The 14417-nt window shown below is 32.0% G+C and overlaps 1 protein-coding gene across 1 annotated transcript; it reads right to left on the reverse strand.

Annotated features, from left to right (window-relative positions):
* Positions 1–297: 297 nt before the first annotated feature.
* LOC107898397 (germin-like protein 9-3) lies at positions 298–1283 on the reverse strand. The gene is made up of 2 exons (XM_016823888.2): positions 1086–1283; positions 298–964 (listed from the first exon to the last, which is right to left on the reverse strand). Exons 1-2 carry the CDS (start codon positions 1144–1146, stop codon positions 396–398), a joined length of 630 nt encoding a protein of 209 aa, XP_016679377.2. The 5' UTR covers positions 1147–1283; the 3' UTR covers positions 298–395.
* Positions 1284–14417: the final 13134 nt, after the last annotated feature.

Here is a 14417-nt window from a genome sequence, read left to right on the forward strand (position 1 = left end):
AATGATTTATAAAATCTTAAATGACTTTAAAAATGTATAAAAAAATATTAATATTTATACTGAAATGTAGCATTCCTTACTCGGATTTAGCTACTAGCTCAGGGAATTGGGTCTTACAGTCTTATTTACTAAACCCTCGTTATATTAAGTTTCATCCCCTATTATATAAGAAAACTACCTCTTCTCTTAGGAGATTCGTATGGCAAGATTCATCTGCCTCAGGTGTATATGCATTTAATTTGTCTAATTTCAGTAAGAACTGAGTATTTAATGGAACTGGAAATCAAAATTGCAAGATGCAAGGCAACTGAATTCCAATCCAATTAAGGAGAAAAACCTAAATATTACAAGGTTGTTTCAATCTGCTATGGTCCTTGAGGCTATAAGAGAAGCCTTCATCTTCTCAACATTTGCTGCATCAATCTTGCAAGACTTGGTAATCTTTTCGACAGACCCGGAGTAGTTATGGTTCGAACATTTGCACTCCCGAAGGCAGAAATCGCGAAAGCCAAGTCCCGCCCATAGTTGTACTGATAATGGACAACTCCCACGGGGAAAATAAAAAGATCTCCAGCTTGAAGTGTCAGAGTATGTAACACATCATTTGCATCTACAAATCCGACTTTAAGAGAGCCTATAAGAAGAAAAAGAAGCTCGGCGGAATGAGGATGGCGATGGGACGGATTTAAGGAGCCTGAAGGGAATTGCAGAACAGCATAAGAAACACCCTGACCATTTAAGGCTGGAAATTCTGCCTCGCTCACTTTCATAAACTTGAAAGCTGTCGGTGGATCGGCCCCGATCAGGACACGAAAGGCAGAGTGTGTGAAGAAGTTTGCATCATCGGTGGTGATATTTGGAGGGATCACAGAGTCAAGCTTAAGGTGTATCTCACTACCATGTATCACCTGGGCAACCATTAGTACAAATAAAATGGAATGAATGCATGATATGATACCCATACCTGCAATTTTCAGATAATCTCATAAGTACATAAAAGATGGTAAAACAAAAGCTAGTTATTAAAGGATTGTATATATTAAAAAGGAAGCTGAAGCTTAATAGTAACTTGACAAATTCTTCACCATTTGCAAATGGCCGGCAGCTATGAAGAAATACAATGCTAATATTTGTCTTGTATGTCATTTCTTGAACTTTTCACCAAAGGATCAAATATTGCAAGCCAATTTGCTCAAATTTATGATATTCCATATGCATCAAGACAGTTAACTGAAGCGTCTATTTAAGAATATGATACGGTCTAGTAAGACGATCAAAGGAAGACATGGATGCCGAACTATGACTAAAAAATGTTGGAAAAATGTGATTTAAAATAATGTAGTTAGTACGATAAAATGACATTAAGGTTTCGTCACAATTTTTAATGATATAAGGAAAGTAGAATTCCAATTTCGGGTAGAAAACAGGTGTACACTACAAAGCTGCTGCTGCACAAGAAAAATATTTCCATGATTTCTGAATAAAAACTGTAACCAAATGTGGGGTTTCCACTCTATCCGGTGGTTGTGGGGTCAATAATTTTTTTAAAATTTTCTTTATAAAAGAAATTTTAATTTATATCACTAATAATTTTATAAAATAAGAATCTTATATAAAATTAAATTATTCTCTTTCCATCTGCCTTAATCTTTATCTTCTTTAAAGAAAATTCTTTTATTCTTTATCCCTAAAAATTTTACAAAATATATAATTAAACTTTCAATACTTTCAAATATCTCATTAATTTGGTAACAACTCTTCTTTCTTTTTAAACTTTATTGATTATTCTCTAAAAAATGAAGATGGTGACTTTGCTTGTGGTAGATCAAATATTTTATGCAAAAAATAGATTTTTATTAGATGAATGATTTTGAGATATTGATGTTGTATGAAATTGTTAATATTTTGATTAGGAAAATTTTTTTAAAGGATAGTTAATACAAATCCTTAAATATTAATTAGAAATTTAGCATTTTTATTTAGAATGTGATTATTTTAATTTATGTGCCACATGGCACCAAAAGGTAATTAAGTTATTTTTATTTTTGTGAAAAGGATTATATTTATCATTAACCCGCTATGACGAATTGTGAATTCCTTTCAATTCAAAAGATAAAAGTGATATTGGTGAAAGCTTTTACTAAAAGCAAACGTATTGGGGAAAAACTAATTAAGTTGAAGTTATTTTTGTAATTATTTAGTTTGTATGAATTATTATTGATTTAATACTAATAATATTAAAACTAAGTGACCCGAATCCTTATTTAAATAAAATACAGTGGTAAAATAAAATAAAAGTAAAATCTCTATAGAACTATACTTCTTTTATTTTATTTTAGAATAATGTTTTTTAAACCTTATTAAACTCTATCTATTTGATATTGATTAGAAAATGTGTTTCAATCTTACTACACTCCTATTAGAATATGGTTTTACAAGCCTATAGATAGACATAGTCTACTCCTCTTGTAATTATTCGAATTCGACATAGTGAATTTTCTTCTCCTCTCCCCGTGGTTTTTTCCCAAAAGGGTTTCCACGTAAAAATCTATGTGTTCTTTATTTTATTTCTCTTTTCTTTGTAGTATATTGTCATTATCGACATTCTATTTTTACAAATAATATAGTTGGTTTTATGAAGGGTTTAAGATTTAGATTTATCTAATTATTATTTTAATAATTTTGTAGTACTTATGTTCACTTATATTATATATTAATTTATCAAGTGCAAAAATTATACATTAAATTATAAGACTTTTTAAAGTATATTACTTTTTTTTTTAAAAATTTAACTCCACAATCAATTTTTTTAATGTCAATTTAATAATTTAATTAACAATGAAATATATTCTATTTAGTCTCTAAATTTGTGCTTTAATAATATAAATATTTTGTTGCATAAGGGTACACGGTTGTTTTTTTAGCATGATCTCATTAGTTAACAGCACATGCAACATTCAAATTTCAAAAATTATATAAAATTAAAATTGAAAATTTTAAGTGTATAAGTTAAAATGATTAATTACATAAAATTGATGATTTTTTATTTTTATATATTTTTCATTTATTTTTCATTTTCATTGAAAAAGTTTATTTGACATTAATAATCACACGTATAAATTTGGGTAATTCCTTAAAAGAATGGGTCCGAACCAATAAAAGTCTGCGTTATTGAAGAGCAATTAGCAGAGATCATTGAAGTCAAGCTAGCTTTAAATATGGAAGTCGATAAAGAATAATTTTTTGGGGAATAGCAAGCAAGGGCAAATTGGCTCAGAATGGGTGATCGTAACACAGCGTTTTTTCACAACCATGCATCCTATCGCAAGAAGTGGAACACAGTTAAAGGGCTTGAATATGAGAATGGCAGATGGATTAAGGGGGATAACGAATTGCTAAATTTAGCAACAAGATATTTTGTGGATCTTTTCTCCATAAAACCTGTGCAAGGTTGCTAAAATTTAAGGGCAGAAGTTCAACCTTGCATTCCTGGACATCTTAATGAGGAGCTTTCAGCTAACTTTAAAGAAGATGAGTTGTGGGAAGCCTTAAAAACAATGGCTCCTTTAAAAGCGTCAGGTATGGATGGGTTCCCTACTCTCTTTTTTCAAAAATATTTGCATATTATAGGGAAGGATGTAGCTAGATTTTGTTTGGAAATTTTGAACAATGAGAAAGAGCCAAGCACTATTAACAATACAAACATAGTTCTAATCCCTAAAGTCAATAATCCAAAAAAGTGAGCCAATTTAGGCCAATCAGCCTTTGCAATGTAGCATATAAAATAATCTCGAAAACTATCGTCAATATAGAAAGGCTCATAGCTACTGCATTGAAGAAACACAAGGTGCTTTTGCCTAAGTAAACAGATTACTGATAACATATTAGTGGCATACGAATTGTTGCATTCCTTTAAGAAGAAACGATATGGGATTGGAAATTTTGCCCTAAAACTAGACATGAGCAAATCATACAATAGGGTAGAGTGGACTTTCGTTGAAAACATGATGAGAAGGCTTGGTTTTTGTGAGAAGTGGGTTTCTTTAATCATTCGTTGCATTAAAAGTGTCTCATATTCAGTTGTGTTTAATGGTGGGAAAGGGATTGAATTCAAACCTTCTAGAGGAATAAGGCAAAGAGACCTCTTAAGCCATATCTTTTCATCATTTGCGCGGAGGGGTTCTGAAGACTTCTAAATAATGCACGAAGGGAAGGAAGAATAAAAGGAGCAAGAATTGAGAGAGGTGGTTTATCAATAACCCACTTATTTTTTGTTGATGATAGCATCTTATTTGGAAAAGAAACAGTGGAGGGAGCATTAGCCATAAGGTCAATGGTCAATGAATACGAAAAGATATCAAGTTAGATGGTAAATTTCAAGAAGTCATTAATTTATTTTAGTAACAATGTTAACGATGCGGTCAAAAGGTAGATAGGGAGTGATTTGAGGGTTCGAATAACCAACAACCCAGAAAAATACCTTGGACTTCCAACGATGGTGGGAAGGAGGAAGAGAAGCGCCTTTGTTGAAATTAAAGAAAAATTCTTAACAAAAGTACAAAATTTGAGTATTTGTAATTTATCTGTTGGAGGAAAAAAAAAGTTTATCAAAAATTTTTTGCAAGCCATTCCACATGCTATGCAAGTTCTCAAATTACCAGTTTTATTATGTCGAGAGTTAGAGAACATTATGTGAAAATTCTGGTGGCAAAATTTGAAAACAAATAAGGGTATTAATTGGTGTAGTTAGGCATCATCATGTATCCCTAAAGCGCAATGGGGGATTGGTTTTAGAGATCTATCGAGTTTTAATAAAGCCTTGTTGGCAAAACAAAGGTGAAAGCTAATCACCAACCCCACAAGTTTACTCGCGTAAGTAATGAAGTCTAAATATTACCCAATAAGTGATTTTCTTAATGCCGAATTAGGGGCTTACCCTTCATTTATCTGGAGAATCATATGGGGCACTCGAAGTGTTCTAGAATCGGGCATGAGATGGAGAATTGGAGATGGAAAGTCAATTAATATATGGAATGATCCTTGGCTCCCTAGAGAAGAAAAGTTACAGTTTGAAAATATTGTTTTACAAGTACACATTAGTTGCAAATCTAATTTACCATGAATCTAATACTTGGAGGGAGGAGACCTTGAGGAGGTTGTTCCCAAAAGAACAAGTTAAAATAATTGAATCCATTTCCCTAGGGAACTCTTTGCAACCAGATATCAAGATTTGGTGAGGGGACAGACTAGGGGAGTATATGGCAGAAAATGATTACAAACAATTTGTTACAGAAGAACTACACCTATTGGGGAATGAAATTACAACATTTTCGGAAAATACTAGAAAATATTATATAAAGGTATGGAGCTTAAAAGTCCCCAACAAGGTACCGATTAATCTATGGAGAATTGCAAGCAATAAGTAATTTAAAAGCTCGTAGACTAAGGTATGATGCCCTGTACCCATTATGCAGAGAAGAAGAAGAATCAATTAGCCATTTATTTAGAGATTGCACCCTTGCGAAATGAGTCCTCCAGCAAATGGCAATAACAGTGGCACACACATGTCAATCAAACATGGAAACAGTGGTTAGCTGAGGCTTTCAATATCAACAATGCATACAGTTGTACATGTCTAGCAGTTCCACTATGGGCAATATGGTATAACAAAAACAAATACTATTACGAAGGTATTTAACAAAGTTCATACGAGATTGTGGCTCTTATTAAAGCATACATTACAGAGCTTGCCATGCTGCAAGAAGCAACAACATGCAAATTCATATGGAGAAAACATAGTGGGAACCCTTGACAGAAAGTCATGTAAAGGTGAATTTTGATATCACGTTTAACGAACAGAGCAACAAAGTAGTTCCGGGAAAAATTATCAGGAATCGTATGGGGCTAGTTATGGGTTCAAGTACTTACGCAATAAATAATATCCATGACCAGACAACCGCTGAAGCTTATGCATGTCTCCAATGAGTGGTTTTTGAAAGAGAAATGGGATTTGACAAAGTTATCATTCAAGGCGATTCAAGGACCGTCATAAAAAAAGCTACAAAATCTGGAATATGATAGATTAGTAATTGGGGGTATTATAAACGATATACAAGAAAAAACATGAAACTTCAAACATTTTGCGTTTCGTTGCGTACCATGGAAAGCCAACGGGGTGGTGCACAGGTGGCTGCTTGGGGGAAATGAAACATCTATCTGACTTACTAGTTAGAAGAAACGTCGTTGGAGTTTGAGCCCATAGTTTTAAAAGAACAACGTTGATTTGTTTAGAGGGAGTAATATCGATGGTGTGGTGAACTGAGTCCGGAGAAAGTAAAGGTGTGATTAGAGCTTCGAGGAACTCAGAAAATGGTGGGATTTGGGGAAAAAGGATGAAGATTGAAATATTATGGTTACCAGGTCCATCGACGAGCAAAGATTCAGCAACATAGTGACAGAACGAAAGGGGAAGGGATAGTTAGGATTAGGGTTTTTTTCAATTTTTTTTTAGTATTATCTAGAAACATTTTACTTTCACTACACCAGAACAGATTTTTAGTGGTATTTTTTTAGGCCTTTAGCGGCGCTTTTTAACGCCACTAAAGGCATTTGCGGCGCTTGAAGAAGCACCACAAAAAATGCCGCTAACGACAACGTCGCTAACTTTTGCGGCGCTTACAGAAAAAACGCCGCTAAAGATCATGTTCTTTAGTGGCACTTAGGAAAAAACGCCGCTAAAGATCATGTTCTTTAGCGGCGCTTGGAAAAAAACGCCACTAAAGATCATGTTCTTTAACGGCGCTTATTTCACAAACGCCACTATTTGATATGACTTTTAGCGGTGCCTTTTTAAAAAACGCCACTAATTTTGGGATTTTTTAAAAATAAAATTTTCTGTTTTTTTCAGCCCTCCTGCAACAACAAATCAAAAGCAACCAGATCTAAACTAACCAAAAACAATAAATTTATATAATATTTCAAATTAAATGACTAAAATAATATTAATTGATATAAATAAAAGTGAATTCATACTTTTCTTTTCAAAAACGTTAAAAGTTAAAATGATAAAAATATTTATGCAATATACACTATGACGACGGAAGTTGCGACTGCTGAAACATCTTCATCATAATCTGAAGCTGCTGTTGAAGCTTGTCGTACTTTTTGCTCTGCTCTGCTCCTCTCGATGCCGCATCTTTTTGAAGTCGTAGCTGTAGTTCTTCATATTTCTTTTGAACCTCTGCTTCTATCGCTGCTTCTCTAGCTGCTTCTCTTGCTGCGGCATTTGCTTCTCTCGCTGCGGCCTCTGCTTCTCTCGTTGTAGCCTCTGCTTCCCTCGCTGCCGCATCTACTTTAAGTTGTTGCTGAAGTTCTTCATATTTCCTTTGAACCTCAAATGTGGTCGCTTGCATCTGAGCCATCTGGTCTTTTAACCTCTAAACTTTAGCTTGAGATTGACTCCCCGAAGCCATGTATTGGTGCGAGCTGGATCCAAAATATTGGGTTGGGCTGATAAAAGATCCTTGAAATCAAACCCGACCATACTTTTGAGGACCCAAAACTTCAGTAATAATCCGATTATCAATGTCTTCAAGATGAACAGAACTATCACTAGAAGCAATCGCTTCGTACTCCGTCTTTTTTCCTTTAATTTTTCCTAATAAATAAATCACATAGTTAGAAACGCAATATATATTAAAAAAACAAATGCAATATAACAATAGTCACATTACAAGCAATGAATTAAACCATTAGAAATTAAGCACTATAAATAACTAAAACAAGTTAAATCGTATTAAGTAAACGTACCATAATTTCACCAACTTAAGGAGTCATAGCAGATCCATCTTTCTTCTTATGTGTAATTTTAAAAAGTTGAAGACGTCCAACTTTTTGATCGGACGACCGTTCCTACAATATAGTAGTAAAAATATTATTTAATAGAAAGTTATACATATTTGAGAATATTAAAAAATTAAAAATACCTCCGCCTCAGCTACACATGCAAAACTTCTCGACCCGGCTGTGTGAGTGAATTTTTGTTACTGCCGGCTGCTTTTTCCAACTCGTTCACGATCCTACGTTATAAAATTTTTAGTACATACATAGTAAATACTATAAACCAAAATAATTACAATAGTTTGGAAGTACGTCGTACCTCGCCTTTCTGAGAATGCCAAAATCTAACTGCATCTTCCCATTGGTACCTCAACATACCCGGCGGGACATTTTGCAATTTCTCATCGAGGGTTGTTTTTGTCTTATAATAATTTTTCTTCAAAGTACTTTTATTGTTTCTCCATCTTTTTCCCAATGCCTTCTTTACATAAGCATCCGAGACCTTTAAAGCAAACCTCGCCTACAAAAAACACAAGTTAATAAAGTAAATATAAATTAAACTATTTCCCAAGCATTACAGATGACATTAATAAAATTTGTTACCTTAATATTATCGAGGGCTTGGGTAATTTTAATAATTTGCGTAATTTTTTTTTCTTGGGTAAATGATACGTACAAAAATAACAAGCATAATTTAAACCTCGCAATTATGTAATAAGCTGCAAAGTTACACGCAAATTGAGCTAGCAATATATAAAGCAAAGATGATAATTAAAACCGATACCCACAGCTTTAAAACCAAAAATCTTAATTAAAACTCCGTTTTAAAACTAAAAAAAATAATTAAACGATAAAGTTAAAATATAACCAAATTCGAAATTTAAACATTTGGAGGTGTTTTTTTTAAGAAAACTATTTAAGGAAACATAGAAATAAATACCTCAAATTTCCTCAACTTCGAAGCAAACTTCTGCAAAAAAAAAAACACACATACACACAAGTAAATTAGTACCAACAAAACAGAAAAAAAAATAACAGAAGTAAACAAAAGAATATTTAACTAAATTAAGATTCAAATCTAAATTTGAATTTTAATTATCACAACAATCAGAACAATACATAAAGACCAATGCAGAACAGGACTCAATATTTCTTCAGAATTACCGTATGAAATATTTCCATATCAAATTCACTTCATTATTAATACCATACTGCAATATCAAATATTTAACAACTTTGATTCAGATGAAATATCTAATATCAAAGAACATCAAAGAACATTTGACAGTGGCCTCAAATTAGGATCTAACCAACCATTCTTTTACAAATTATGAACAGTTGACAGTAGCTAAGCTGTTGTCTACAGCCTGTCTACAGTCAGAATTTCGGCAAATTGCAACATTGAGTCTCATAACCAACAAGATATAATTAGTTACATTTAACTAAATATGAAAAAAATCTATTATTAAATAATATATGTTGCTATCGCAAAACAAGGTAGAAAACAAAACAACTATTTGCATATTCATTCAGAAAATCTCGCAAAACAGACCAGAAAACAAATCCCAAGAATTAATACAAGATAATATTCTTCAAATATATGATTTTTTTTAAAAAAGGCATACACATTCCATTATCTCCACAATCGTGGATCACCCAAAATCCAAGTAAAATAAATATTAAAAGGCTTTAACAAATGTACTACAATTCATCAAGTTATACACTTTGAACTCTTGGAGGGACCAAACTTACCTAAATACGAGCTGATCAATAAGGGAGTATGAGTATGAAAATATGAATTTCTAAACATTTTTCAAATACATAAAACTTTAAAAATATAAAAATACTCAAGCATTCGATCCTTACACTAGAATCCAAGAAGCATAGATTAAAATCTGTGTTTATTTTTTCCTTTCTAACAAAATCCTAACCAAATAACTCACATTTATAATCAAACCCTAAAAAAGCTGGGCTTAATAAATCATAAAATAAATAAAATACCAATAAAACATAAAGCACAGCAATCATTTGCTCATAAGAACATAACTAAAAATTTTAAGAAAAAGAAAAGCGAAATAAACAAAATGAAGGGAGAAACATGCTTCGAAGATCTAATAACGGAAGAGGTAGCGACGACGAGAGAAAATACGATGAAGAAAGAAGCTAAGACTCGTTGGACTTCTCTAATAAGTAGACAACAAACACAGAAGATCGATACTTCTTCCCAAACCCTAGACATGCAGAAATCCCCAAATTCCCCAAATTCCCAAACAAACTGGTTCAAGCTTGGTGATTGAACTTGGTATCTAAATCCCAAATTTCAAAATTACACTGAACCAAAACCCTAAATCAAGATACAGTGTTTCAAAAGAAAAAAACGCTTACCTTTTAACAACAAATTCCGTAGCTTTGATAGTATCCTGTGAAGATTGACTAAACCTTTGCTTCGTTTGTGATGATTTCTGAGTTCTCCTCTCCCTTTTTTTTTCTTTGTATTTTTTCATGATTTCTGGGGAAAAGTTGGGGGGCCTTTTTTGGGGAGAAAATATATTTTCGGCTAAGTGTTGGGATGAAATACAGAATGAACAATTGCGGCGTTTGTAATATAGCGCCACTAATGCCGTTAATGTGGTAGATAAACGACAGCGTTTTTTTAAAACTGGAAAGAAAATTTGCGGCGTTTCCGCATAGCGCCGCTAAAACATACCTTTACTGGCGCTTTTACAATTGCGCCGCAAAAGCCAGTAAATTCCCGAACAAAAACTACATCGTTTTGCCCAAACTATTCATAATTTTTTGCGGCGTTTATGAATAAAACGCCGCAAATGCCCATTTTTCTGGCGTTTTTTACAAAAACGCCACTAAAAATTAAATTCTTCTACTGAAACGGCACCGTTTTTTAGAAATTTTTAAACATTATTTTTTTAATTCAAATTTAAAAAACACAATATATAATTACAAATTGCGGCGTTTATGAATAAAACGCCGCTAATGCCGTTAATATGCCATAGAAAATGACAGCGTTTTGATTAAACTACAGAGCAACTTTGTGGCGTTTTCTTCTTAGCGCCGCTAATTCCCAACTTTAGTGGCGTTTTTGCCCTTGCACCGCGAACGCCGTTAAATTCCCAGCCAAAAACTACACAGTTTTTACCAAAACTTTTTGCGGCGTTTTTGCTCAAAACGCCGCTAAATCTCACATTTTTTTATTTTTTTCTTTCTTTCTTCTATGTTTCATTAGAATTTTAATTAATTAATTATTAAAATTTTAAGTAATGTTTAAAATTATTTCATAAAATTATAAATTTTAGTTTTTTATTTCATTTTTTTATTTTTTCATATATTTTGATCCTATCCAAATTAAATAAGTAATTACTTATATTTATATCCATATAAAAAAATATCGAATTGTTAATGTTAAATATTTTAAATATAAATTTTAGTACTTAAATGTATCATTTAACAAGTCTAAAATAAACCAAAACCCTAATTTAACCATTCGGCTGTATACATGCATATATAAAGTGATCTCTCTCTATCTCTCTCTCTATATATCTCTAATTAATTTAATAATATATAAACTATATATACATTTTTGAAATATATCTTAAATGATCACTGAACCTCCACCAATTGTAGGATTCTTGACATGTGCTATCGGTGCCCTAGGAACATTGCCAAAATACCGAAAGGGGGCATCTACTAGCTTCCAACCCTCGAAATCCCGTCGTTCATCAATAAATATTTTTAGAACGATCCTTTCTACTATAAATTAGAAGGATGAACCAGGTTTTGTAGAGTAGTGACAAAAATTTGGAGAAACAAAACCGGACGGTCACTACTTAATATTAAATTTATTATTATATATTTTACAAACATATAAGAACATATTTAATATATAAATTAATAAAACTAATTAATCTAAGCAACCATGATCCCTAACTTGAGTACCCTTGACACCCTAAACCCTAAATCCCTAACCAGTAACCCCTAAATCTCCTAGCCCCTAAATTCCTAACCCCTAACCCCTAAATCCCTAACCCTTAACCCCTAAATCTCTAATCCCTAACCCCTAAACCTTATATCCCAAACCCTAATAGAGTACATCATTCAACTGAAACGACGTCGTTCTGACAGAGTTTCAAGAATATTAACGGCGCTTCCCTATAAAACGCCACAATAGAAACTGATTCCCTAACACGTAACTACGTCGTATATTGCAATATTTGTGGCGTTTTTGACTAAAACGCCGGTAAAGGCTACCTTTTGCGGCGTTTTTATATAGAAATGCCGCTAAATTTCTCTTCTTTTTTTTGTGTCTTACATTTGAATAATTAATTAATTACCTATTTATTTAACAAATACATAATTACCTACTTATTTATTTGTTTATTTATTTATACCAAGATTATTTTGGTCCTATATATACAAATTAAATAATTAATAACTATATATATATCCATATATATCAAAAATATCAAATGGCCGTTAATTTGGGTTAAATGTTTTTAAATATACAACTATTATTAGTGAATTGTATCATTTAACAATCTTCAAATTATAAATTAACATGCATCCATAAAATGATCATCTAAGTACCACACACCTATTATATATATATCTATTAATTATAATATAAACTATACTAAACTTCAATATATTAAATTTATTGATCTGGATTTATTTTACAAATATATAAGAACATATATATATTTACCGTAAAAATTAATCAATCTAATATTAACCTCTTAAGAAACCCTATCATGACCGTCTAAACCCCCTGACCAAACCCAAAAAATTCCCTAAATTAATATTCTTTAATAATCACAAAATATAGTGAAAATCTATTAAACAACAAGTTATATATAGTTAAAAATGTTGTACAAAGTTGAAATATGCTAGCAATATTATCGTTATGACAAAAATTTTCGTATGGATCTAAATATAAGTTTTTAACATTTTTGAACTTAAGTATCGATATTTTTGCATCTGGTATTGCTATAGCCATATATATAAAAAAAATCACCGACGATAAGGTTAAATGTTTTTAAATATACAAGATAATTAATTGTATCATTTAACAAGTCTCAAATTATAAATTAACCAATCAATCGACATGCATAAAGCACTACAGCAGAACAGGTTTTTAGCGGCGTTTTTTTAGGCCTTTAGCGGCGCTTTTTAACGCCACTAAAGCCACTTGCGGGGCTTGAATAAGCGCCACAAAAAATGCCGCTAACGACAACGTCGCTAACTTTTGTGGCGCTTACAGAAAAAAACGCCGCTAAAGATCACTTAAGTGATCATGATCTACCTATTATAATATTCTATATATTAAATTTATTCTGGATCTATTTTACAAATATATAAGAACATATATATTAACCATAAAAATTAATCAAAAACTAATATTAATCTAAATTAAACCCTAGCTAACATGACCGTTGAAACCCTAAATCCTAAACCTTAAATCTATACCCCGTACTCCTTAAAATACCGTCCATAAAAAAAATTCCCTAAATCTTTAATATATATAATCATAAAATATAGTCAAAATCGATTAAACAATAATTAATTGTTAAAATATATTTTGTATAAATTGGTGTTTTATATTAATTCCTTTGATTTATTTAGTCGAACAGTACTACCAAAATTTATTACTCTTATAAAAGTTAATTCTATTTTTAATTTATTCTTTACAATACAAAAATTTAAGTTTTATTATATTATATTTTATTCATAATTTAATATATTTTCTCTCGTAAAGTAGTTTAAATCAACTGTGATTGAAAATTAGTAATAAATAGTTAGCTGTTATATATATATGACTTCTCTTTAATAAAAACTTTTTGTATTAATCAATATTATTTGTTAATTATAATTTAAATGTAAATTGTACCACTATATAATAAATAGAACAAAATATTAATTATTTCAACTTATAAGATTTTTGTTACTATTAGCGGCGCTTCGGCAAAAACGCCGCTAAAGGCCAGAGAATTAGCGGCGCTCAGATAAAAATGCTGCTAAATATCCGAGCATTAGCGGCTCTTAGATAAAAACGCCGCTAAAGGCCAGAGAATTAGCGGCGCTCGGATACAAACGCCGCTAAATATCCAAGCATTAGTGGCGCTTAGATAAAAACGCCGCTAAAGGTTTAAAAATCGCAAAAACGACGTCGTTGGTCTTCGGTTTTTTGTGGCGCTTTATATAAAACGCCGCTAATTCCTATTTTTAGCGGCGCTTGGTGGAAATCGCCGCTGATGCTCTACCTTTAGCGGCGCTTTGGCTAAATCGCCGCTAATGCTCGATTTTTTGTGGCGCTTTTGTTCCAAACGCCGCTAAAAGTGCCGCTAAAAACCTATTCTGGTGTAGTGTTTCTCATTGCAGAAGTTAGAGGACTGGTTTCAAGTTTTAGGAAATGCAAAACCGAGGCACAACCCAAGGTTTGCAGTTATAGAACGATAGGTGGCAATGGTAGGTGGATTAGGGTTACTTTTTAGGATTTTGTATTTATTACTTGGCTTTCCCTATACAGTAAAACCTCTATAAAATAATACCCTTGGAACCTAAAAAAA

Source organism: Gossypium hirsutum, chromosome D04 (assembly GCF_007990345.1).
Source record: "Gossypium hirsutum isolate 1008001.06 chromosome D04, Gossypium_hirsutum_v2.1, whole genome shotgun sequence".
NCBI classification, from domain to species: Eukaryota; Viridiplantae; Streptophyta; class Magnoliopsida; order Malvales; family Malvaceae; genus Gossypium; species Gossypium hirsutum.